The sequence below is a fragment of the Sceloporus undulatus genome, chromosome 5, assembly GCF_019175285.1.
Source record: "Sceloporus undulatus isolate JIND9_A2432 ecotype Alabama chromosome 5, SceUnd_v1.1, whole genome shotgun sequence".
Taxonomy (NCBI): domain Eukaryota; kingdom Metazoa; phylum Chordata; class Lepidosauria; order Squamata; family Phrynosomatidae; genus Sceloporus; species Sceloporus undulatus.
Genome location: NC_056526.1, coordinates 43,213,671 through 43,240,812, shown reverse-complemented (window position 1 = coordinate 43,240,812; position 27,142 = coordinate 43,213,671). Strand labels below are relative to the sequence as shown.

The window sequence follows — 27,142 nt, the reverse complement described above, 5'->3', positions numbered from 1 at the left end:
TTAATTGGGGCCTGGAGGGGAACTTGTTAGACAAGTTACTTTACGGGAGCGTGGTTTAGGCACTTTGAGTCAACACACCAGCTAGAAATGTCTAACCAAAGATGAAAACTATAGCTCTTGAAAGCAAACCACTCTATTACGCCCTGCCACGTACGTACTACCCTCTTATAGTGTTGCTATTCCACTTTAACTGCTCTGGCTGCCTCCTGTTGCATTCTGGGATTTGCAGTTAAGTTAATTTAGAATTCTCAGCCAGAGAGCTCTTAGGCCTACTGAACTACAAACCCCAGAATGCAACAGGAGACAGCCAGAGATGTAAAAGTGGAATAGCAGCACTATAAGAGTGTGGTGCAGTAATATGGAAATGCTTTTTTCCCCCTCACAGCGGGTACTTCAACACAATTACTTCTCTGACTCTGTAATTTTATGTATGTATCTGGGTCCAAGATATACTGCAGAAATAATCCAGTTTGAGACCGCTTTAACTGCTTTGGCTCAGTGCTAGGGAATCCTGGGAATTGTAATTTGTTGTGGCACCACAGCTCTCTGACCGAGAAAGCTAAATGTCTCACAAAACTATAGTTCCCAGAAATTCCCTAGCATTGAGCCAGGGTATTTAAAGCAGTCTCAAACTGGATTATTTCTGCAGTGTGTTCTGGACACTAGTTATGTTTTCTCTCTTAGAATGGCTTTTCGTATAGTGTGCACCTGTCTTTCTTGAAGTGGCATCCTCACTGCAGAAATAGTCCGTTTTGAGACTGCTTTAATTGCCCTGGCTCAGTGCTATGGAATTCTGGAAATAGTCGTTTGTTGTGGCACCAGAGCTCTCCTTCTTGTTATGTAATAATAACCACTCTGGTTCCACAACAAACAACCATTGCCAGAAGTCCATAGCATGGAGCTATGGCCGTTAAAGTGGTCCCAAACCGAATTGTTTCCACAGTGACTATGCAGCATGCTTAGAACTGCTTTTTGTATACTGCACCTCTCTTTCCTGTGTTCTGCATCCACACTGCTGAAATAGCCCAGTTTGACCCCACTTTAATGGCCATGGCTCCATGGTGTGGAATTCTGGGAACTGTAGTTTGTTGTGGCACCAGAGCCGAAGACTAAATGTCTCACAAAACTAGTTTCCAGAATTAGTACTGAACCAAGGCCATTAAGGCGGTTTCAAAAGTGGATTATTTCTGATAGCTGGGTTTTTGTAGCACGAGACCAACTGAAAGAAAGAAATTGGCAGCATGAGCTTTCGTAGACCAGCTTCATGCTGCCAATCTGCTGTTTACTTTGTTATTGTTGTATACTAGTTATATTTTAATCATGTAATGTTGTTGTTTTAGATTGTATGCTGCTTTGACAGATTTGTATTCTTTTCCCCCCTCTTATTTTATTTGACCATCACTATGTAAAGCGCTGTGCAAACTTAACAGTGCTTTATAAATAAATGTTATTATTATTATACATATTAATAATGTGTGTGTGTCTCCCTAAGGTGCTACAACACTTTTATGTTACCGTTTTTGGCAGTGAGGGATTTAATAACAGTGTATTAAATATTACATTACATTGTGTTATACTGTATTATATTCCCTATCACCACCACAACCAAAACACAATGCAGAAACAATCCAGTTTGAGACCACTTTAACTGCCCTGGGGCTTAGTGCTAGGGAATTCTGGGAACCGTAGTTTTGTAAGACTTTTAGCCTCCTCTGTTGAAGAGTTCTGGCGCCACAACAAATTACAGTTCCCAGGATTCCCTAGCACTGAGCCAGGGCAGTTAAAGCAGTCTCAAAGGGGATTACGGTCCAAAACACAGTGCAGAAATAATGTGGTTTGAGATTGCTTTAACTGCCCTGGCTCAGTGCCAGGGAATCCTGGGAATCATAGTTTATTGCGGAACCAGAGCTCTGACGGAGAAGGCTAAAAACGTCTCACAAAACTACACTTCCCAGGATTCCCCAGCAATGAATCAAGGCAGTTGTTTCTTTATTTATTTACGATATTTATACTTAAGAGCGGTCTCAGACTGGATTCTTTCTGCAGTGTGTTTTGGACCTATTTCTGTACTTTTGGACCTCATGTCTTGGAATCATGGGAACTGTAGTTTGTTGTGGTACCAGAGCACTGTCTGTCAGAAGCGGCTATTAAATGTCTCTCGCAAAACTACAGTTCCCAGAGCTCCTTAGCATCGAGCCACTGCTGGGGCAGTTAAAGCGGTCTCAAAGGGGATTATTTCTGCAGTGTTGTGCTTTATTGGGACCTAAACATTATAAGCAGAGAGGGCTACGAAAGAAGGCTCTGAGGAGGAGAGGAGGAAGCGCCTCAGTGGCTGCAACGGCAGCAGCGCCACCAACCGCCTCCTCTCCCGCCTGAGTCGAATTTTTAAACTGCGTGACTGATAACAAGAGAGAAAGAGAGAGGGCCGATTGTGACGTAGGCCCAAGCGGGGGAGGGCGTGGCCGCGCGCGCGCCAAGACCCCCTCTTTCAGCCGCCGCAGCCAATCACCTCTCAGCTCGTCCTCCCTCCCGACCAATCGCGGCGCCCGTTATTGGCGGGCGGGCGAAAAAAGAGCGTCCGTTGTGTTCTGTGGTGGGAGGGAGTTGGGAGCGTTGTTTGAGTAACTGCTAGCAGCTCCAGTCTCTTTCCCTTCGCCCGCCCCGGGCTCTTCGTCGTCGGCGGCTCCCTCGTCCTCCGCGCCGGCGAGCGATGCCCGAGTTCCTCTCCGACCCCTCGGTGCTGACCAAAGAGAAGCTGAAGAGCGAGCTCATCGCCAACAATGTCAGCTTGCCCGGCGGCGAGCAGCGCAAGGACGTCTATGTGCAGCTCTACCTCCAGCACCTCACCGCCCGAAACGCCCCCGCTGCCGCCCAGCTAGACTTCTCCAGCGACGAGGAGCGGGAGCGCACACCGCTCGCAGCCCCCAGGAGCAGAGGAGGAGGAGGAGCCACCGTCGGGCGGGTAAGAGGCAGCTCCCCTTCGCGGCCTTTCTCGCTTTTCCCGCTTCTTCTCAATGAAGGGGGCGGCGCCATGTTTTGTGGCTGGAAGGCTGCGTCCGCACTGGAGAGATAACCCGCTTTGGCACCGCTTTGACTTTCTTCTGGCTCTTTGCTATGGAATTCTGGGAGTTGGAGTTTGTTGTGGAGGTGAAGGCAGGGGCAAACCTCCTCTGATGAACTCTTGCCAAGAACCCCCCCTGATGGGTTCACCGGCTTAGGGTCACTATAAGTCCCTTAAAGGCACACAACAACAAAGCCCCCTTTAAGCTCCTCTGACAATACAGTCTGTGGGCAGAGGCTGAAGTGGTTTCTTGTATAAGACACTCTCCGTCTCAGAGGAAGGCAGGGGCAAACTCTGAAGGAACTTGCCAAAGAGCCCACTTAAGATGTGCCTTAAAAATGGCTTGAAGGCACTCAATTACAAAAACGTTTCAAGCCAGAGAGTTCAAAGCCATTTGAAGCATTTGAATATTTAAGTAGAGCAACACAGCCTTCAGTTTTCCTTTGTGTAGGGCACTGTTTTTGTGGGTAAATTGTTGTCACTTTGAACTAACTAGAAGGGTGGAAAAGTACAGGTTATTCTTGCTATAAAGTAACACTCCTCTCTCTCTTGTGTCAAATTGGACCACAGTTTTAAAGGAAAAACTTCTAAATAGCTGCAAAGTTCTTCCCCTCCCAGAACACGTTAGCTGCATCTTTTGTCCTGATTTTGTCACAAACTAAATTTCATTGAGAGTTTAGTTTTGGAAAACTTTGGGTGCATCTCTTCAGTCGAAATAAAGCAGATTGACACCACTTTAACTGCCATGGCTCCATCCGACAGATTCCTGGGGTTTGTCGTTTTGAGGGGTTTCTATGAGCACAGCGTCTCATAGAAGGCTAAAGATCTTGTAAAACTACAAATCCCAGGTTCTAATATGATGGTGCGACAACACTTAAAGTAGTGTCAAATGGCTATATTTCTACCGTTTAGATGCACCTTTGGAAGACTGAACAGTGTAGTTGATGAGGTACATTCATATGGAGTATTAATTTACTCCTTGGGCCTTTTGTCAAAAGTTTTCACAGATAATGAAACTTCCGTTCCTGTAGTAAAAGGTTAGTTAGGGTGTGCTACTTCTTAGTGAAACCTATAACAAAAAGTCCTTGATAAAACTGAGATACTGCAGAGGAACTCTCCACAAATACATGCATTACATCATTTGGGCGTTCAAAGCAGAAGTCCAAAGTTATGTCCCCTGACTGCTTTCCTCCCCTCATTCTGGCAATTGGTCAGTTTGGAATAAGAGAATTCCTAGTATCTGAGACTTAACCATGTTTGTAGAAATTGTCAAGGAAATAGCTATCTAATCTCTTTCACTAGAAAAAGGAACCTAAGGTGAGGAAAAGGAATATAGCAGCATCTTTCATGAGCTTCCATAGAGTTCAGTCCGCTTCTTCAGATACACAGAAAGAATACAAAATTGTTGTCCACAGGTATTTCAACAGTTATATTGTACCATTGGAGGGATACATACACTATGCATTATCCTGGGCTCTCCTACTCAGGATTTATAATGAAACCTCATGTTTATGTTATCTAAAAACAGCAGCTTTGATATATCTTGGGATGTAAAGTATTTCTGAGTATTATTTAACAATAATAATAACAGATATTAAATATATAAATCAAAGCCTTTGCTTATCCAGTGGATAGGGTGATATATAGTAAACATGATAAACTATCATTAACAACAGCCATAGGAGTCACAAAAAGGCATGTTTAGAATTGCACTCCACATAAAGTTTATTTTACACTTCTGAGATTTTAAGGCATACTCCCTGCATATACTGTATTATTGTTTATAATGGGCCTTGGTAACTTGATTAATATGCTGTGTACACTGTATGTATAGTGTTTAGAAAAGATAAGGGTTTGGATTTTCTGCATGGAAGGAGGAAAAGGAAAAGGGCAAAAAACTTGAGAGGTGGAGTCCATTGTGAAGGAGCTAGGCTTTTTACAATTGGAAGTAGAATGGCTAAAGCTCAGTTTTGATCTAGTCTACTTGACATAAGGCTTTTAGTCAGGAAGATAGCATTAGGAAGTTAATATTAAGTACTGTATAGACCACCAAGAACTTATGTGTTAAAGGATATTTCTTTGCCTTTCAAGTTTCCATGGGGAATCTTCAGCATTTACACTCTGAAGGTTGCTTAATACACTTGTATTGAATTAAATACAGATTCAAACCTTGATGTAACTTTTCCAGGTATTCTGAGATAGATATTTTTTCACTGCTCTAAATCAATGGAGATCCAATTTAGTATTTTTATTTGATTTATACCTAATTAAGAAAACATTTTAACAAGTGTTCTGTAAGGTTTTGACAGTTCAAAATTTGTTGAACTGAATATTTGATAGGAGATGGTAGAATCATAGAGTTGGAAGAGATCTCAAAGGCCATCCAGTCCTACTTACTGCCATGCAGGAAGACACAGTTAAAGCACCCCTGATAGATGGCCATCCAGCCTCTGTTTAACCCCCCCCCCCCCCCCAAAGAAGGAGACTCCACCACACTCACAGGCACCATGATCCACTGTCAGTTCTTGCTGTCAGGAAGTTCTTCCTAATGTTTAGGTGGAATCTTTTCCTGAAGTTTGAATCCAAAACAAGATTGTTTCATCCCCAGTATGACATCCTTTCAAATATTTACGGATGGCTATCCGGTCACCACCTTTTCTTCCCCAGGCTAAACATGCCCATCTCCCCAAGCTGCTGCTCATAGGGCATGGTTTCCAGACCTTCCACCATTTTGGTCACCCTCCTTCAGACACGGTTGTAATTCATATGCAGTCATATCTGTGCTTACCCAGATGGCCTTTGAATTCAGCAAGACTAAGTGGTTTGAGTGGTGGATTCTGGAAGCCAGGGTTCAATTCCCAGATTGGCCATGAAACCCACTGAGTGACCTTGGGCAAGTTACACTCTCTCAGCCTCATGGGAAGGCAATGGCAAACGTCTGAACAAATCTTGCCAAGAAAACCCCATGATAGATTTGCATTAGGGTCGCTATAGGTTGGTAACAACTTGAAGGGACCCAACAACAACAACAACAACACGTGAATGAAATAGAGAACATACATATACTGGGGATAGAATGGATCTTTCTAGCACGCTGTGTTTTGCCTCATGCAAGACAGTAATTTGATTTTTTTATCTAATAAAATGTTCAAGTCACTTTTGAAAAATGTGAAATGATTGAGGAACTTGGCACTTTTTGTGCTTTTTTATCACCACACCCAAAGACAAGCATTTTCTAGGCAGTGCTGTATATATTATAATGTAGGGAATTGACTAGTTCTCTTTCTCATTTTTCCTTCAGACTTGACCCTTAATTGTACTAAAATTGTGTGTCTCCTGGGCAGCACTGGATACAGAGTCTTCATAGGACTGTTTTAGAGGATCTGTTTTCCTTCTTCTAAAATTCTGTGCAGCTGAGAGGTTCAGACATTCCTAGCATGATCATGAATGACCCTGTTTTGTTTCTTTCCTTCAACAAAATGCAGTGTTTATGTCTATAATAGCAATTAGATATGAGTCAAATAAAAAAAGTTACATGCATATACATGGTGTCTGCATAGCATTTAGTTTAACTTAAGAAGCATTAAATGGAAGATGTGCTGTCCTTCCAAATCTTGGTGGGATGCATTCACAATATTGGTGGCCTGGTAACCTGGTTGCTGGTTGTCATCTAATAATAGGTTGAAATAGTCTATGCGTGTAGGCTTTTAGTCTACAGTTAAAAAATAGGATGAATTTTTAGTCAAACGTGGTGTCATTGTGGTGGCATCTTATGTCTTCTTCTTCCTCCAAAGGCTTTGCAAGTGCCCCCTTCATCCTGTTGTATCAATTCATTGAGGCTCCTGGAAGCTGATTGTCCCTTCAAGAAATGTCCTGCTCTAACTAGAAGGAAAGATTTAGTGGCAGTCTGCTGTCTTTGGTGCCCCCTACTGGCCAGTGCATGCAAGCAGTTCTAGCTTATTTCCCAGGCATGTTCCCTAGGCTTCATTTTGTAATTTTTATTCTATATTGGATTAGATCAGTTTAAATACAAGTGCAGTGTTAATTTTAGATAAAGTTTAGATAAATTATTTAGCAACTTTAGTTCTCATTATATTCCTGTAATATTCTTGAAAACTTTTCTATAAGAAGTTTTTTGTGGGTTTTTCAGGCTATGTGGCCATGTTCTAGAAGAGTGTCTTCCTGACGTTTTGCCAGCATCTGCGGCTGGCATCTTTAGAGAATGCTTGCCTGGAAAAAGTGGGTCTATATATACTGTATGAGCCTGGGAATGCTGGAGTGATTTGCATGTGTATTGTTCTGTGCTGATGGCAGGCCTCAGGTTGGGAGGCTAATGCAAAAGAGGATTAGTGTCTGCTAATTGGTGATCATTATCTGCTGAGAAAGCCCCTGACTCTGAGTGGTTTCCCATTTGTATTTGCTGAGTCCTTGTTTTGCTATTCCTCAGGACTGGGAGCCAAATTTTGTTCTCTTTAAGGGTTTCTTCTTTCCAGTCGAAGTTATCCAGATGTTTGTGGATTTCAGTGGCTTCCCTGTGCATCCTGACATGGTAGTGGTTGGTATGGTCCAGAATTTCAGTGTTTTCCAATAGTATTTTATGCCCAGGATGGCTTGTGGCATGTTCTGCTACTACTGATTTTTCTGGCTGGCCCAGTCTTCAGTGTCTCTCGTGTTCCTTGATTCTTGTTTGCACACTGTGTTTGGTGGTCCCTATGTAGACTTGTCCGCTGCTGCATGGTATGTGGTAAATTCCTGCGGCTGTGAGAGGGTCTCTCTGGTCCTTGGCTGAGCAAAGCATTTGCTGGATTTTCTTCAGTGTGCAAACAAGAATTTTTATCCTAGTCCAGATCTTCAGAGTGCTTTGCAGAGTAAATAGCCAGATCACATACCGAGAGTACTCCCTACTCCCTGGATCCTCCAGTAATCAAGAGGAAGACATGAACAATCATAAGTGCCATTTGTGTCTATATTGTGTTCAGAGGTGCTTGCAGTTATAGAAGGTGACCAGTAGTAGATACTCTCTGCTGCTTAGTTTGCTGTGTGCCTTGTTTTCAATTTATAGTGACTCAGTTTATGGTGGCAAACATATAACGATTTTCTTGGCAAGATTTGTTCAAAGTGGGGTTACCATTCTTAGTTTGCTCTTGGAATAAACCAGTACATTTTCATACTGTTTTTTATTCAAGGGAGAATAGGCTTGGAAGCACCCATTTTTAAGTTACTAGGAAATATAGTGCCACTACAGTCAGCTTTCTTCCTGATTCTGAGGGTAGAAAAACTGAAGAACTGTGAAACAATACCATATGAGAGATGCTGCCATCCCTCTGTAACATGTGAAAAAGGTAAACTAGACAAGGTGTAGTGCTGCCTATTCAAAGAAAGGAGTGTGAATTGAAGGTTAAGCATTTGCGTGAGACAAGTTCAAAGTCTATAATGCATTAACTTGTCCTCTAATTATCAAGCCAAATATCTCTTATTAAGAGATTCAAGTTAAAATGAATTAGAAACGGGAGGGGTTTTATTTAAATAGCAATAACATTTAAATGATCTTTTCACACATTGAAATCAAAATTAGTTCTTATAACTTACTTCTTGTGCAAAATCTCCTGTATTTGAAGACATGGGTGTGTTCACAACAGGTTCTGCAGAGTATCTTTGTACAGCCAGCCAATGGAGTTCTGCATAAGAAAAGGAATAGATACTTCACCAAAATTCCACACTAAAATGACATTGTCTTGAAAAGAGAATCACAACTCACCAAAAGTAGTTTTATTTTCTCTGCAACAGCTAAACTGAAGTCTGCATTTTCCAAGATCTCAATGTCATTACTTCTGTTACGTGAATACTTTTCTGGGAGTAGCTTGTACTGATGATAGCTGAACTTTTTTTTTGGGGGGGGGTTAAGAACCAGATTCAGGATTGGGTTGTTAGAACACGTGGCAGTGTGTACAACAGGAGATAATAAAAATAACTTTTTCTCTGTAAGAATTGTGTTAATTGCGACAAGGCATTTGAGGCCAGGAGCTTAACAGGAGATGATAAAGATTGGGCGTCTTAAATAGTCATAAGTACAGTAAGCAGGAAAGGAGGCAAGCATCCTTGTTTTCTCCTTCCACTGTTATTAATTTGCTGTTATATCAGAAAATTCTTCTTTCTTCTTGGTAGAAGCTACTCCCAGAAAAGTATTCACGTAACAGAAGTAAGGCTTATGGCATATGCTTCGATGCAGGAAGCAAATTTCCCACACTGACAGACATTCTAAGTGCTTGTTGTTTCTGAGGAACGTTTATATCATTGGCAGATGCCAGCATTGCTGGGCATTTTTCCTGCAAGCTCAAGAGCACTTAGGTAAAAATTAAAGGTGAGAAGAAACAAAGACATCACCGTAAGGGTCTGCTACAGACCTTCAGGTCCTCCTAGTTCAGATTAGATCTAAGTCTAGTTCTGTGATATATTAAAAGAATGAGAGATATAGTAATCCTCAGAGACTTCAACTAGCCAGGTGTATGTTGGAAGTCAAACTCAGCCAAGAATGTAGTTTACCAAGTTCCACACTTGTCTTGCTGAGATTTTCGTCGCCTAGAGTAGGTGTAAGAAACAACAAGGGGATGAAGTGTCCTGAGTCTGATCCTCATCAAGAAAATACTAGTCATTGAGGTGGAAGGAGTAGGGTCTTGGTTGGAAACAATTGCACCTTTTATTGAATTATAATACTGTAGAAAGAGAAAGCTGGGGCTAATTGGACATTCCAGTATGCTATGGACTTTAGGAAAGCTGATTTCGGCAAATTCTAGGTTGCAAACAAATATTTGAAAGGTTATGGAGAATGGGTAAGGTCTTGGGAAGCTGAAAACAAGCAGATGTCCCCATCTTCAGGATGATCTGGGTAGCTACTACTAGTAGGTCAGTTTGATGCGATACTAGGAAAGTTACTAGAGCAGGTAATTAAAATCAATCTGTGAGCACTTAAAAAAGAATGCTGCCATGACTAAGAGACAGGATAGGCTTCTCAAAAGTAAGTCTTGCCTCTTTAAAATAGTTAGAAGCATGGTGGATTAGGGAAATGCTGTGGAGATACTATATTTTGATTTTAGAAAGGCTTTCAGAATCCATCAGGTACTTCTGTGGACAAGCTGGTAAAGTATGGGTTAACAATGCTATTCTTAGGTGGATTTGTAGCTAGTACTGAAACAGTGCTCACTAGTGCTTATCATACTATAGAAACAGAGCCCAGTATTTGTTCAACATCTTTGTAAATTGCTTTGCATAAGGCATCACACTGAAAGGAGTTCCTGACGCTTTAGAAGACAAAATCAGGATTCAGCATGAATTTAGAGATTGGACAAATGGGCAAAAAAGAGGCAAAATATTTTTCAACAGTGTAGTTGTAAAGTTCAGTATTTCGAGAGGAATAATCAGATGCTACTCCTCATGGCAACAGCTTTGCTGATTACTGATGTGTTTCCAGTCAAAATTTACAGGGCTGTTTGTGATTTATAAGGCCACATACTACTACTTGGAAGCATGCTGCTCATTTGATTGCATTTTCACTCATGAATATTTTGGGGGTTTTGGTCACTGTTGGAGGCCTTTCTCTTTTCATCCACTGTTATAAATGGGATTGTTGCTGGGCATGTGAGTGAGAGACTTCTTGGAGACTACCATGATATTTAGGCAGGGCTTGGCCTGCAATCTGGTCTGAATGGAGTTTGAATTGGTTAGATGCCATTGGTTCCTTTTATTGTTGTGTTTGAATTATTGTTGTGTTTTTATGTTTCACATTTTGTTTTTAAACTGTATTTTGTTGTTGGTAGCCACCTTGATTGCCATTTTTTGACAGAATGTTGTGAGATGAACTTAGTTTCCTGATTATTTAGTAGACATCAGAGAGCAGTTTCAAAACTCACTTCCCTCTGCTATTCTCGATTCCGTTATTTACTTGAAACTGGCTTCGCTCACAAGTTTCCCCTTTCCATATTGGAATGGAGCTGTGGGACACTAACTTGTTTTGCTGAAGGTGGGTTCAAGATTCAAAACAATTAACTGTTCCATGAAGACAAGGGGGGAAATCTGTAGTTGATTTTTCTTGGAGAAAGCAAAAGGCTACATTATTTTGCATCATTTATGGACAGGGTTGTTTCAGGAACATAAGAATCTTGTGTGGCTGAGAGTGGTGGAAATGGCTGAGTGAAGGTCTCAGATGATTGGTGAGATGAGTTAGAATGTGCCAGTGAACTATGGGCTATGTTTAGTTTTGAGAGAGATGTCTGTGTGGGACTCAGTTATATGGAACAATGTCATCTTTGGGAAGAATAAACTACCCCTTGTTGAGTGGAAAGAAAAAGGCACTGTTAAAAATAATAGCTTTGAAACACCCAGTTTATTTATTTAAGAAATATTTCTGTCTCATGGTGGCATACAACCAGTTTGGACAATTTAAAGTTAGAACTGTAGAAATTGTTGTAAAATAAGTCAGACAAAAGGTTAAATGATTTACTAGCTCTTTCAAAGTTAAACCATTCACATGCACAGATTTGGATTGAATCAGGTTGCAAGTGCTTTAATAAAAATCATATAATTTGGCATTAGAATTAAACCAGCATCGGCAGCAGTTGGACTTCCAAAGGAAGGGCATTACAGAACTGGGGTGCCAAAGGAGAAAAAGCCCTTTCCCCATCTTCTCACAGTGTATTGGTCCCACTGCTGGGACACAGAGGAAGAATCTTCTCACAGACCTAAATTTTGGGGTAGCATAAATAGTGATATAGATAATGCTTTGCTAGTACAGAAATGTTTTAAATCATAACAAAGGAAAGCATTTTGCCTTAGTTATTGATCTACTTTTTCTCAGGCTGCTGTAGTGAGCAGTTTCTTTTGGTCCTGTCAAGTAGGAGGGCAATGTGTCTAGAAGCCCAGTGGAGCTACTAAGGAAGGGGGATAGGGGAGGGGAAAGTAAAAGGGCTGTTTTTTGTCTGTGACCCCAACCAACAACTGGGAATCCCCTTGCATGAGGAAGCTGGACCATCATGTGGGCCCTCTGCCAGGATGTCAGTAAGAAACCTTTAAAAATGCCTCAGGGAGAGAGGCACTAACCAAAGTGAATGAACTTAGAATTTATTTATTTACTTATTTATTTCATATGCTGCCTTTCTCAGTATGGGAGCCAAGGCAGCTCTCATAAAGTAGGTTAAAAACTTATCAGTTAAGTTTTAAACAATATAAAATTATGTTTGAAATACAAAAGTTAAAAACATAAATATTGCATGCACCCCAATAAGAAGCCTCACTGAGAATGATTATATATTAAAAGGTTACTTGAGCAAAAACATAGTTTCCTGCGGATGGAAGGAAAGTTGGGGGGGACAGCCTAGCCTCCTATGGAAGAATATTTTGGAATAGAGGAGCAGCCACTGGGAAGACTCTCAAGGCATAACAACAATTTAGGATACATGGGGAAATAGTAGTGTTAGTGGAAAACCAGTGTGATGTGGGCATGGTCTAGTCCTCACCGTATAAAGATCTAATGTCCCCTTCAGAGCCTCTACTTTAACATATCTGGGAAAATAAGAGGTGTGAGGAAGTCTGGGAGAAATGATGGAACATGCAGGCACCCTGGGTCCAGCAATTACATCTCTACACTCCATCTTCACCATCCTTCTAACTAACTGCCATTGCTGTGGCTTGTGAGGGAGAGAACAACAGACAGATGTGTGATGCATCTGCTCCAGCAAGTGGGCTAATGACTAATTTTGGACCCCATTTTGAAGTCTGTTTACAGCTTTAAACAGTTTAAAGTTTACCGCTTTAAACAATTTTTGGCCATGGGTAACTTATAGGAAATTGTTCACCTGTACCAACCTGTCAACTGTGCAAGCTTACAACTGGAGTCTTCACCTTTGGCCATCTTCAAAGGTGGATCAGCTGGATAGCAAGGTTTTGTCTTTAAAAGTCGTCTACAAATATTTTAAATAAATGTCATTTTTTAAAAAAAAACAATTTTGTGTATTGTTAACTAGTGCAGACCCCATAAATAATATTGAAAGGCCTGCCTTCATAAACATGTCTTCGTATGTGGCCAGAAAGAGCGTCTGGGAGCTAACTAAACATCCCACAGAAGGGAGTTCTACTGCCTGGGAGCAGCTATTGACTTGCTAATGAAATATTGGAAATAATTTTTATTTACAGATTTAGCAACATAATTCTACAATAATGGTAAATTTTGGGTTATTTTGTCCCTTCACAGAAAGTAACAAAGAAAACAGACAAACCAAGACCAGAAGAGCAGGATGATATAGATGTAACTGAACTCAGTAATGAAGAACTCAAAGATCAGCTTATGAAATATGGTGTGAATCCAGGTCCTATTGTTGGTAGGTTGATATTGTGAAATATTGCATGAATATGTGTATATAAAAAAAAGTGAAGAGAGAGAGAGAGAGAGAGATGGAAGGAAAAAGATTAAAACATTGCCCATTATTAACCTGACTTCTGGCAAGTTGCATAAGTGCATTACTTCTTGTTTATAGAAAGTATGGGCAAATACTGTTCACCTTAAATTATACAAAGTGATGCAAGGAATTATCTCCAATTAATAGGATGCAGACAAAAAGACACTTTCTTGAATCAATCCGGGTATATAAAAGACTTTCCATATGATTCAGTAATGAGAAACCAGCCTATAGTATTTGACATTAGTCATGCTGGTGATTAGAAAAAGTTCTATTTGGATGTACAGTACTTTTTTTGGATGTAAATTGAAACAGTGTTCTTAGGGTTAAAACGGGTTCTGCTGCCCTTTGCTCTCCACAGCCACCACTTGTGTTATAAGTTTATATGACCACATGTATATATTCATCTGTTTTAATAATGCTTTCTTTTTATTATTTGAGTATTTCCTTTCTTACTAGTTTCTAGTTTGGCTACCCTCTGAAAGTTTCCTGCACTTGTGATGCTGATCAGTGTGAAGCTTCTCCAACTATTATAGTTGGTTCCCCATCCTACAACATCTCCCCCAGTTAAGATGTTGTTGTTTTTAAAGGGAGATTCACAAACATTTGGGAATTTTTATTCTAGTTAGCTTTAGTCAGAAATCATGTCTTCCCAGGTAGGGAATTTCTTAACTTGAAAACTACTGAAGCACATAAGCCTCAAAATGAAGCTTAAGATGTTTGCAGTCCGCTTTCTGCTAATCTTGGTGATTGGCTAAATAGAGTAGTACAGTGGAATTTTTACCAGCACTGTGTATTGGAATTTGAAGTTCTTGTCTAATGTATTCATCTTGTTTTACTGCAGCTACTACAAGGAAACTCTATGAGAAGAAGTTACTGAAGTTAAAAGAACCAGGCCAAGATATAAGTTCTTTTGTACCCACTCCAACAGTTTCTTCCACTGCAGAAAACAGCAAGCAGAATGGAAATGAAGACTCTGATCAATACAGTGACAATGAAGAAGGTACAAACATAATACAAGAAGGATTAAAAGTTTGGACAACTAGGGACCTTTTAAGTCATTACTTTTAAGACATTAACAAACGTAAGATAACACTTAGGTCAGAAGGAAGATCAGCATAGATTGAAGAGAGTTAGATTCTGTAACCTAAGGAGGTCTAACTTTCTTTCTGCTCTAGGGAGTACCCATGCAACCACATACATCTTAAGTATGAACTGAGTTGTTTACCTGTCATCTCAAACAATGCTTGAACTAATCTTCTTAGCATGGCATATATGCAGGCTGGATAAACAGCACAACAAAATAATGACCCTTAGCACTCCATTTTAGGCTGCATCCACACTGCAGAAATAATCTGGTTTGACCCCACTTTAACTGCTATGGCTCCATACTATCGAAGTTAAAATGGGGTCAAACTGGACTATTTCTGCAATGTGGGTACAGCCTTAGGGGGGGAAAACTGAACACAGAGTTTGAAAAATTATTTTATTTCTGGTTATAATGTTTAACATTCAGTGCAGGTGCAGCATAAAATGAAATCTTGTCTTGCAATTATTTTTTTCCTTAATTGCTTTTATATATGTACAGTATAAGTTATTAATGGCTTAGTACAGTGTTGTGTGTTTATGATAAAAACAAACATCAAATGGATAGTATTTTAAAGCTTATATTGAAGATATGTCAGATTTTCAGGAGTTAAACTACAAAAAGGTGGATATATGAGTTCAGAGGTCTTTTTTTTTTTAAAAAATCCTAAATCCAGTGTAGTACTGGTGCTGGTATTATAGCATCAGCTTCATGCTACAGCATTTTCCCTTCCTCTTACCTCTGCAATGCTGCAGAGTACGTTTTTGCGGTGCGTAGTGGTTACAGCTAGAAGGAAATATTGTGAGGTTATCTGAGCTTTATCCCATCACACTGCCACCAACTATCAGGTTTCCCCTGAGGAAATCCCACCACTGTGGCCAAATATGAGTTTTCTATCTACCAAATGTGAAGACTTCCACTGCTTACTGCAATGATCCAGAGTGAGAGCTTTTCCTAATCCCCACCTCTGCACCAGTGAAAGGACTTGCTCCTGTCCCCCTTTGTGACACCTATGGTGGGAACTATCTAATTGCCCTTAAGGTTCCTATGAGGATTTATGCAACTTGTATTCCCACTGGATAAACCCCTTTATACTCTATGCTGCTAGTGCAGGCAGTTTGTATGAATCCAGGTTTTCAGTCAGTGTTCCTTCAAGCCAAAAGTGTATGAAAATAAAAACAATTCTTTATTTGCAGAAGTTAAGCAACACAGCACGTTAAATATTTATTACACTAAAAATAGCACACACACTCTCATCCTTAAAACACCACTCATTTATTCCTAAATGTGTCTTGACTCTTAATGCTGAATCTTGTGCGCCCTGTCACCCAGGCCAACCATACCAACTCCTAACTGAAACCACCCCATAATAAGTTAACTACCAACTGTTTAACTGTCCTTGACCAGCCTTATGCACATCTCCAACATCCCATTTAATCAGCATTCTCTCTAGCATTCCTCCTCCCCCCAAAAAACACCTCTCTTTATTTTATACTGTATTATACAACCAATAGATTAAACGGCATTTCTCATATAGGTGTATGAAATAACAGAAATCACCCTGCCCTCTTGGTTCTGGATTTTGTTCTTCCATCACTGGAAGTCCAGTTTTGGATCCTACTCAGAATCAGGTTTTATCTGGCAATTTAAACTTCATTGATTGTCATCCACTTAGCAGTCATACATCAGCCTTTAGTATATTTTTAACTAGTGTTTTTTAAGTTGAACCCTTGAAACAAATATATAGGTGTAGTAGCTTTTTTTTTGTACTACTGAAATTTTGAGCTGTAAAAGAATAATGGATTAACTTAATTACAGATCCTAAAACAGAATTCAAACTTGAGAAGCGAGAACCACTGAAGGGTAAAACAAAGGCTTCAGTAACACTGAAACAGAGAAGAACTGCTGAGCATAACCAGGTACCATTAGAAATAAAGTTTTTGTTGTTTTCTAACCAACAAGTGGTATATATTATGAAAGATTTCCTTCTTGAAATGCTGGCATATATTTATTTGAGGGTCCTGTAGAAGACAATAATAATTATTTATCACCTGCTACTAAGTTGTATTCTTTGTAATTCAGTGTATTCAACATTGCATAGAAAATGGAAAGAAGCATTTTTCCTTACTATTCAGCAAAATCTTAACTGTATTTTGCGAAATAAAACCATGGCTATTGATTGTTTCCATAACATACTTGACATTAAGCCCATTTTTTTGAAAGGTAAGAATAATTATACTCATGCCAATCTAATATTTTTCATTGTGCTATTTTGGTGACATACTCATTTTTTTTCCATACTCACTCTTTCAGTATTGGCTTTCAGCTTTGCTTATTCTTTGCTTTGCTAGTCTTTCTTCCAAACAGTGGTAATGACTGTTACAGAAGGCAATCAAAACTTTTTCAGAATACAGTGGGCCATTGCCTTACACGGGGATCCGTTCCGGATCCCGCCGCGTAAGGCAAATTCCGCCTATGCTCAAGCCCCATTATAAACAATGGCTCATGTGCAACGGGCGCGCGTGCCCATTCAATTGAATGGGACGCGCCGCCCCCGTGCACACCCCGCGGCTTGAGTGCGTATACCCTAATAACAGTGCCCTCTCCCTGAACCAGTTTCACTTACTCTCAGATGTATTGTCATATAGCACAATGTGGCTGTGCAACAAATAAAGGGCTATTTTAAGGGAAAATAGATAAAGACAACAAAGTGGGCCTGCATATGTTTTCAAGTAAAGGTACAGGACTCTGGGGGGGGGGGGGGATTTCCCAACAACCTAAAGAAGCAGGACAATTTACTGAAGGGAAAACTATGTGTGAAATTCCTTTCCTACCTGTTTTGGTTCATCCCTATGTTTCAGCATTGCCAGTATGTATTGAGAGCACTGTGAATTTATATCTAGTTAGAGGAATACCATCTTTGATTGGGATACTGCCTAGCATAGAGATGCATGCAGTAAATGAAAATTACATAGACGCGTTACACATGCGCCTAAAGTGTGTAATAGGGTTAGGAAGGGGCGTATTAGGATTATGACGGGGCGTCACTTCCTGACACCTCTCAACCCTAGTACGGACTGAGTCCGTACAAAATGGCGGCACCTGTCCACATGGGGGCCGCCATTTTGATGTCACGGACGCATAGCATCTGGACGTCACACGGCAAAAGTGATGCTGTGAGTGCGTGACTATCGCCACTTCCAGGGTGCAAAAAGAAGTGCCATTTTGGCGCTTTTTTGCTGCGCCCGGGAACCGCGCGGTTTGGCCGCTGTGGTTCCTGGACCCAGCAATCGGCGGCGGCGGCAAACCACCGCTTTTAGGCAGTCTGTAACGTGCTATAGATTCCTTAACAGAAAAAAATAGGCATGACTGCTTGCATCTTCATTACTATCATGCTTGTTATTAACTTTATACCCTGCCTTTTTGTAAAAGCTGGGACTGAAAGAGTAGAACCATCCAAAAAATCAGCATGAGATGCAATTAAATTACCAATTTTGTTTTAAAACATGCAATTTAAAATGATAAAAGCAATTTTATGAAACAGTACAGTTAAAACAGTAAAAACAATATATCACCCTTCAAAAAGCACTTTCTTTAAAAACCTCCAGTTCTTAAAAACCTGTCAGAATAAAAAAGTTTTACAAAAGGTTATGTTAATGAAGTTGCAAGCATAGGACCATTCTAGCTTCCCTAGGAAGGGAATTCCAGATCATAGGGACAGCCAGTGAGACCAGATCCCACATCTCAACTGATTGTTTCTGTGAAGATGGTGGGACAGAGGGAAGGGCCTCAGCTGATGATCATAGGGGCTGGGCAGGGTTATATATGGAGAAAGGATCTGTCAGATAACCTAGACTTAAGCCCTTGAGGTCTTTATAGGTCATAACTAGCACTTTGAATTGTGCCAAGAAACAGTAGTCAATAGAACTGTTTTAAGCAAGGGATTGTATGGTCCCTAAAACCACATATCTCCAGGATTGGGCACATGTGGCTCACTAGCTTTGTGTGTGTGCACAAGCACTCCTGGCTACTACAGAAATCTGTGCCTCCATTCTCAGGGCTGGGTCCAAGAGTAAGGAAAGGATACACATTCCAGCATTTGGAAATAGTTTTGGTTAAGCTTTCAAGAACCTGTGTTATAAGAAGCAAATGAGTATTTCATGAAATATTCCTAGAAAGTAATCTTGGAGGTGCATATTTGCCATGCTTATTACTTAATTTGAAAGAAGTGAAAAGTAAATTGAGAATTTTTAGATTTACCTGTAGACTTGTTTATTATTTTGGGATCTTTGAAGTAATGTCACATGCTTTAGGGGACCTTCTACACATCTTGAGGTAAATCTCATTGAGGAGGCCTTGGCTCAAAACACACAAGACTAAAGTGCTGTCTTCAGGCTGATCTGGGGGCTGGCAGACAGATGACGCACACCCACGTATGGGGTCGAAGCTGCACCACAGCCGCCTATGGCAACCCAGGGGCACTGGCAAAAGGAGTGCAAAGAAAATGCTTCTTGCTGGCAACCTGTTCGGGACCGCTGATGCGGCTGGTGTCAGAACTGCACTGTCTGGTTGCCGCAGTCCTGTGCCATACAGGGAGTGCCTGTGGCTGGAGCTGCTAGAGGCTGCTCCAAGCTGCCATCTGCTTGATCCTCTAATTACAAACTTTCAGGATTGAACTGCCAGTGTACTGATTTTGTGTAGGCCTGGATCTTTACACATTCATGTCTGTGTCTTAAGGAGCCTTAAGGTGAGATCCTTTTGAAATTAGAACTGTCATTTTTATTAAAGCTTTTGAAATTGAAACACAGGAATCCTACTATTGGTCAAATGTAAGGCTTTTTCCCCTAAAGTATTTAGTATGATAGACTAAAAGTAAGCTTCAGAATCAAAGTAATACTTAATTTTTAAAATTCATCTTATGGACTTTATAAATACTCAGAAAAATGTTAATCTCAATAGTTTTTAAAGAAATGCATTTTATATGTTATTTGTCCATATAAATTATTTGTCTTGAAGCTGTTCTGAATTACAAATAAAGTCTACAATTTCTGCTTAGCTCTCTTTTGCGTAACAAATCTATTCTGAACTGTATAGCAGCTTTCCAAATTTTATAATAACACTGCAATCCTGGGAGTGGAATTGATCTCTACCAGTATCAGTTCTGTTTGGACTCCCACCTCTTCTTGGAATTTTCAGACCTTGGGTTTCATAATGAGTAATACCCTCACTCTGTAATAAACATCTGCCTCTTGCTTGCCTACTGCATTATTTCCTGGCATCTGTTACAATTTTTAAAAATAGAATATGGTTCTATTAAGCTATTAATCAGAAATATTTAACATTTGCAAAGAAGTTCTTCTACCCTTTTATAGCCTTTTTATTTTTCATTGCACTCAAACAGCTTTTCGTGGAATTATGGCTGCAATCCTAAATACATGAAATAGGTCTTAGTGCACTTGGATAGATTTAATGAGTAAACATCCTTGGCATTGTGTTGTACGTGAATAACAACTTGCTAATCATGAATTTCAGTGCTAAATCCAAATATGTGTCCACCTCCATATTGGATCTCTTTGGTTTTGCAGAATTTGGTTATAAATCCTTCCTGGTTTGCTTTGAGAAAGAATTTAAGACATCACTATATCTGAAATACTTTCTCTTTGTTCTGAAAAAGCATGTTTTGTCATCAGACTGTGAACCCTAAAAAGATAATTTAGGCTTAGAAAGAAAAAAAGAATAGCTTCTGTTCAGTATCTTAGAAAAAGGATGGAGGGAAGAAAAGCAAATACGTATGTATGTACAGTTAGCCCTCCTCATTCCCAGCTCTTACTTTCACAGGTTTGATTATTCACAAGTTTGTCCAGAGAGGCAAAAGGGATGAAAGCGAACTAGAGAAAGAGAAAGTGGGCTCTTTCCCTCCACATGTTCCCTGGCCATGAGAGAAAAAGAGAGGGAGGACAGGCAGGAAGAGAAACAGATGGAGGGGGTGTGGCAAAAGAAGAAACAGAGAAGGATAGTGGTCATAGATAAAGAGGCAGTGAGGGAGGACCAAAGAAAGAGGCAAGCACAGCAAGGGAATTACCTGGGACTACAGCAGTAGCCTTCATCTCCTCTTGTTGTCCTCAAGAGGGTCCTGCTGAGAAAGGATGGGTGCTGCGGATATTTGTGTTTTCCCCACTTTTGTGGAGATCCTGCACCCGTAACCCCCGCAAATGTGGAGAGCCAACTGCATATAGGTACTTGACATTTTAGATATTCGTGAATGACATCAATAAAAAGTACCATATATATTCACCTGTAAGTTGAAAAATTTATGCCAAAAATTGACCCCCAGAATCATGGGTCTACTTATATATGGGTCAATATGGTAATACTTCTTGGAAAGGTCCTAAAAGAAGTGCCACTCAATGCCCCATTCTCCTTACTCCTGCAGCTGCTGCTCAAGCAAATAGAGCAGGGGTAGGCAACTTGCGGCCCGGCGAGGCCTTGGGACCGGCCCGAGCCCGGTCCTGCCGGCGATTGCCGCCAGGGCCTTTGGCGTCTCGCGCAAGGGGCATGGTGGGGCAATTGTTAATAGAAGCCTCAGAAACATGCATTTATCTTAATATTTTCTTAAAAATCAGCAAATTTTTTCGCGTGTCCTCTATTTTTTATTTAAAAAGTGCCCTCTATTTGAAAATTTTGTCCTATATTTGTCCCGGTTTATTTATTTATTTAATTTTTTAAAAATATTTAATTATTTATTTTTTGGCTTCAGCCCCCCAGTTGTCTGAGGGACAGCAACCCGGCCCCTGGCTCAAAAAGGTTGCCTACCCCTGAAATAGAGAGTGTGCATGTTTGTTTGTCTATTCCTCTGCTTTGCCAGGGGGATCAAAAAAAGCTGCTGCTCTGGCAAGGAAAAAGTGCAAATTTGTTTGTGTATGTTTCCCTCTGCTTTGAAAAGAGCTGCTCTCTAGCAAGGAAAGTTTGCTTGTAGGTTTGTGTGTGTGTGTGTGTGTGTATCCCTCTGCTTTGATAAGAGGTGCTGCTCCTGCAAGGAAAGAGTGTGTAGGTCTGTGGTGACTGTTGCTTCACTGATGCCCTCGCTTTGTCCTTTTATCTCCTTTGTTACATGCCCCTAAGTGTATCTCTAATTTATCTATAGGTCCTATCAAAATCCATTATTTTGGCCCCAAAACCTTCTCTTGGCTTATACATGAGTATATACGGTACTTATTGTGAAGTAGCATGCCAGTAATATCTAGACTCTGTTACTGTCTGTAAGCATTTGGTATTTTAATCAGCTGTTCTAAAGAGACAAGGAAACTTAAAGTAGTTCTACAGATGTATAGCATCAATGTAATTAAGGTTGCAATTCACATTTGAGATTATTATTAGATGTCAAAAATGATAACATTAACAGCAATAGGTAAATTATTTAAGTGTTGAATAGAGGAGTTGTCTTTTACTTGGCTAGTTCTGATGTAGTGTTGATGTAGTGTTTTAAGAAGTGAAGTAGCCATGTGTGGTATTTAAAGGCTTCCCTGTGGTTTGCATGCAATATACTGTAGCCTTATGTAGGGGATCATCTGGTGTAGGTATACAGTATTCATATATGTGCTAATTTGTTTGATGCTTAAATAGAATTATTCTCAGGATGGAGTGACTGAGACATTCTGGAGAAGTGGATCTTCCAAAGGTGGATTTCTGCAGGCAGTTTCTAGGGAATCTGCAAGAGTATCCAGAAGAACACCAAGAAAAAGGGTGATGCAAGGCTAATTTGCAATCTAGACTTTTATTTTTCTCATTCTCAGGCCCTTAGTAATAAATGTACACTTATTTTTTTATGTTTTTGTTTTTAAACAAACAGGTTGAAACTACAGTACCGTTGCCTGTACATGATGCAGTAATATCAGAGAGTACTCCCATAGCTGATACTGTAATGGCTTCAAGCAACAAGACCCTAGTAAATACAGTGAATTTGCAAAATGTGGTATTTTGTAATCTTCCTCCTGGAAAAATAAAGCCTATGAATAAACCTTATGTCCTAAGAAAAGGAAAAATGGGCTCTCCCCCCCCCCTTCTTTTTTAAAGCTGTGCTTATTGTCTATTAGGTGAAAGCAAAAAGCACCAGACACAATATTAAGCTAGATCATCTGAAAACTATTCTTTTCATCTTTTAAACTCTTGTAAATGTCAGAAAATGTTTTTCATTAAGAGTGGGGAATGCCTGTAAATGGTCAATAGTTGTCTTCTCTCCGTTTATAATTTATCACTTTTGTTTTAAAATCATTATACTCAAATTTCAGAGGGTTGGATTCTCATATATAAAATACATGGCTTGATTAAGATTTTACTCTTTTTTTTAATTAATTCTGAGTCTGAACAATTTGAATTTCAGCAGGTTGTCAGTAGGGTACCTGGAATTGTCAAGCATCCAGATCCTATACTGTCAGTCAGTGACTACTCAGAATTTCCCAGAAGACCATCAAAGAAACCATTGATGACAGCTGAAGTAAATGCATTCACATTAGACTGTTGTACAGAAAGGGGAGGAGGGTGTATTCTTCATAAAACTTTACTTACATATTGCTTTCAACTTGGATGTGGCATACTAACAAATTTCTGATAGAATTGTTTCCTAACTCCAGATCACATTATGTTTCTGGATGTTGATTTTGCATGTACTAAACAAAAAGGATTTGGGGATAACTGAAGTATTTAAGAAGTTAGCACTTAACTCTTACTATGTCAGATGTAGATTTTGGAACCGATTGAATAGTAGCTCTTTTCTGTATCTTAAAAAACTTTTCTGCTGTGTGTGACAACTGTTGCCTGGATCACAAATAGAAGAACTTGAATTCTCATTGCAAATGTGAATGTGCTGTAGTGGCAACATTCAAACTGCACACTAAGAGGAAGTAGAAGATCAATATAAAATTACATAGTATGCATTTCATATTTAATAGTCATACATTCAATTCAGATAGAATAGATGTTGTGATAGTGCTTTTAATTTTTTTCCCATATATTCAGGATAATGTCTGTTACATAACATTGTACTTCATGTTAAAGGAACAAAGGGATGGTAGTGAAGATACCTATATTCATTAAATAAACAAACAGATCAGTGTAACCAAACTTTACCCAACAGCTAAACTCAGTGAAAAAAATCTTAAATTTCACTGGTGTGCCAGATTCATTTTCAAATCACACATGGACGCAGTTGCCCAATCTCTCTCTCTCTCTCTCTCTCATATATATATATACAGTTTTCTCATGTAGTTTATAAAGATTATCATGCTTATATTCTGACTTCTTATAGGTGACAGAGAAAACCTCTACAGAAGAAAAAAGAGTAGAAAGGGATATTCTTAAAGAAATGTTCCCATATGAAGCATCCACACCTACAGGAATCAGGTAATTATACTTTATACTTTGGAACATGCAGTAATTTAGTCTGTTCAATCTCATGGCTTTATAACATCACTTTTTGCACTTGGCACTGTTGTGATTAGTGTTGTGAAAAAACAGTGTTATAGGGCTGTCAAGAATTTGTTATGAGGCAAATACACATCTCTCCTTTTTCTGTACTCTTCATGTGGAAAGCTTGGTTTTCTATTTAAATTATATTTTTAGAAGTAGATTATATTAGGTGATCACGGAGTCTAAATGCAAGAAGTATAATGGTCATTAATTATATTGATCTCACAATTGGGGCAGTAATCCTCTATGCTTATTGCTGGAGAATATGGGCAGGTGATTGCTGTTGCAGTTATATCCTGCTTGTGGACTTCTCATAGAGATCTGGTTGATCACTGTTAAGGCTCCCTTACTACAGAATTGGGTAATTGCTGAGAAACATCTCACTGAAAAACCTTTATAGCACTGATTTCCTTAGCTCAGTTGCTATAATTATCTGCTTGAGCAAATGTATTGAACTAAATAAGGCAAAAGAGAATGCTACAGATAGCACTAAGGTTAACTGATTTACAGTATGGTTGGGATCAGACAAGTTTAGTAATACAGTTCACAGTAAAAGTTCTAATCTTTCATAGAGCCTTTTACCTTACCAAAGAAGCTATTATACTTTTAATAAAAGATGAAGGATCCCCAGTTCCATTGCTTTACTTAGTGTTTTTTTTTTTTAAACAGTATTGCTAAGGAACCATTGTGCACAATTCCTGACAAGGATATATATAATGAGTTCAATTTGGGGGGATGAAAATAAATTGAGAGTCAACCTATCAAGATGGTAGCAGCCTAGAGTTGGGAATGTCATATTGTAAAGCATATCCAAATTCTCTTGATGTTTTATAGGCGGGTTACAGACCGCCCTCAAGCGGCCGTTTTCCCGCCGCCATTTGCGAAATGGCGCTCCTTTTCAAAACGCGGACGTGGCGCCATGAGGGGCGAAGCGCGCCCTCGCAGCGTCACTTCTGCCGCGACACGTCTGGACGCTGACGTCAAAATGGCGTCGCCCATGTGGATGGGCGCTGCCATTAAGGACACACTCTGCACGTACTAGGAAGAAGGGCCGTGAAGAAGGTAAGACCCTTCCTAACCCTAGTACGCACGGAGCGCGTACTTTATGGCGGTCTGTAACCCGCCATAGTCTGCAACCTACTTATAAGAATCACTGAAGTTGGCTGCACATGGTGATCCTATCACGGGGTTTTCTTGGCAAGATTTGTTCAGAGGGGTTTTGCCATTGCCTTCCTCTGAGGCTGAGGTATGACGTGCCCTAGGTCACCCAGTGGGTTTCCAAGGGGATGGGGATCGAAATTTGGTTTTCAGACTCTTAATCCATCACCCAAACTACTACACAAAACTGGCTCTTCTAAGGCAACAAGACAGGTACAGGTATTTCCTTGTTACCTTCAATAAAGCTTTAGGGACTCAAATTTTGCAAATTTTTTCTTCACAAATCTGGTCTACTGCTACATGAGGTAATAGCTGACAGCCAGAATAGCTGTGAGTGATAAATAGTATTCATTTCTGGATGTTCTGATTAACTGATACCCAAACAAAAGCTGATGTAGACATAGATGTGAGTCGAGGTGGGTTTTAGCTCTATGCCATAAATCCAAAAGAAGTGGAAATCTAAAAAAGATGAAGCTTTTGGTATGAATAATAATAATATATTTATTTATATCCCGCCTCTCCTTTCTGGGATCTAGGCGGGTAACAACAGTTCACTAAAACAGATATACAGACAATAATAAAATTTCCCTAATCTCCTTAACCCTCCCTCCTTCTGCTAAAATTACACATAAACATCAAGATACAATACAATATCCCCAGTACAGTGTCCTTAGTTACAAATTTTATAACTAAGAATCGACACAGGGCGAATCATTCCAAGAAACCATCAGGAGAGGCGGTGAAAGAGTGAATGGATCAATTTGGTTAATTCAGCTGGAGGTTAGTCTGGAAAGGCCCGCCGGAAGAGATCTGTCTTTATCATTTATATATATAAAGTTACCCAGACTATATACGGTTTATGTAAGCTGTCCCCTTAAGGAGAGTGTGTTGACCTTTGTTAAACTTATTCAAGGAAAGTAAATACTACTGTAGTTTTAGAATTGCAGCTTAATATCCTGTAATAGTTTCCTAATAAATCAATGCTAAAATGAAAGTTACACTACAGTTTTTTAAAATGAAATTACATCAGCCTTAAATTAAATATTACTTCTTAATTAACAGTGCTAGCTGCCGCAGACCAATCAAAGGAGCTGCTGGTCGACCTATAGAGCATGGTGATTTCCGTCTGGATGAAACATATTCATCAAAATACATCCCCAAATGCGTTTCGTCAGTTTCATCGGATGTCAAACGAGAGAATCCAACAATTAAAAAACGCTTCATTCCTTTGTGGATAAAAATCCTGCTCTTCGTTGTTGTTGCAGTCTTCTTGTTTTTCGTCTATCAGTCTATGGAAACCAATCAAGGAAACCCATTCTCCCAGTTCCTTAACAATCCACAGCAAAAGACAGATTGAGTGGCTTTTTTGTTTGTTTTTTGATATGGCATCTACAATGTGGTCTCTTGTTTCTAACTTAGAAATATCTTCATTCTTCATCTGTTCAGAGACTGCATACAGATAATAACAACACAAGAATATGAAAAGTAAAATAAGACAGTAAGTGGCATCACTAATGTTTTTCAGAATTAGGAGATCACTTTCTGCCATAAGTAATATTTTTAGACTTCTTTGGAACTTCTTGTAGGATTTATTTTTTTAATGTGGACATCATTATATTCATTTGAGATTGTATATTTGTTTTTGCAACCTGGAAGCTCTCAAAAGGGGCAAAGTGATAGTAAAATGTGAAGATGTGTTTCAATGTTTTTACTTCATACTGAAAAGATGCTGTACTGAAATTTTCTCTACTTTGCCTATTGTTCCTAGGGGTGGGAAGAGCTAAGATAATAAAGGGAAATGCATTTGTATGCATTTTACTGAAACTGTGCAGCTATATTTAGTGTATTGTAGTTTTAATGGGAAACCCAGCATTTTTTTCTGTAGGATGCTGTAACAATAAATAAAATTGTAAACTTATTGTA

General features: G+C 39.7%; 1 protein-coding gene across 4 annotated transcripts; it reads left to right on the top strand.

Moving 5' to 3' along the window:
- The first annotated feature begins 2,622 nt into the window (after window positions 1–2,622).
- On the top strand, window positions 2,623–27,142 carry TMPO (thymopoietin). 4 transcript variants are annotated; one of them, XM_042468385.1, is made up of 9 exons: window positions 2,623–2,962; window positions 13,305–13,431; window positions 14,354–14,512; window positions 16,415–16,515; window positions 22,220–22,339; window positions 22,446–22,541; window positions 22,980–23,090; window positions 23,901–23,995; window positions 26,282–27,142. In XM_042468385.1, exons 1-9 carry the CDS (start codon window positions 2,711–2,713, stop codon window positions 26,574–26,576), a joined length of 1,356 nt encoding a protein of 451 aa, XP_042324319.1. In that variant the 5' UTR covers window positions 2,623–2,710; the 3' UTR covers window positions 26,577–27,142. The 4 variants fall into 4 exon arrangements, with proteins under 4 accessions (XP_042324319.1, XP_042324318.1, XP_042324320.1 ...); XM_042468384.1 differs by having other exon boundaries at window positions 22,977–23,090; XM_042468386.1 differs by lacking the exon at window positions 22,980–23,090.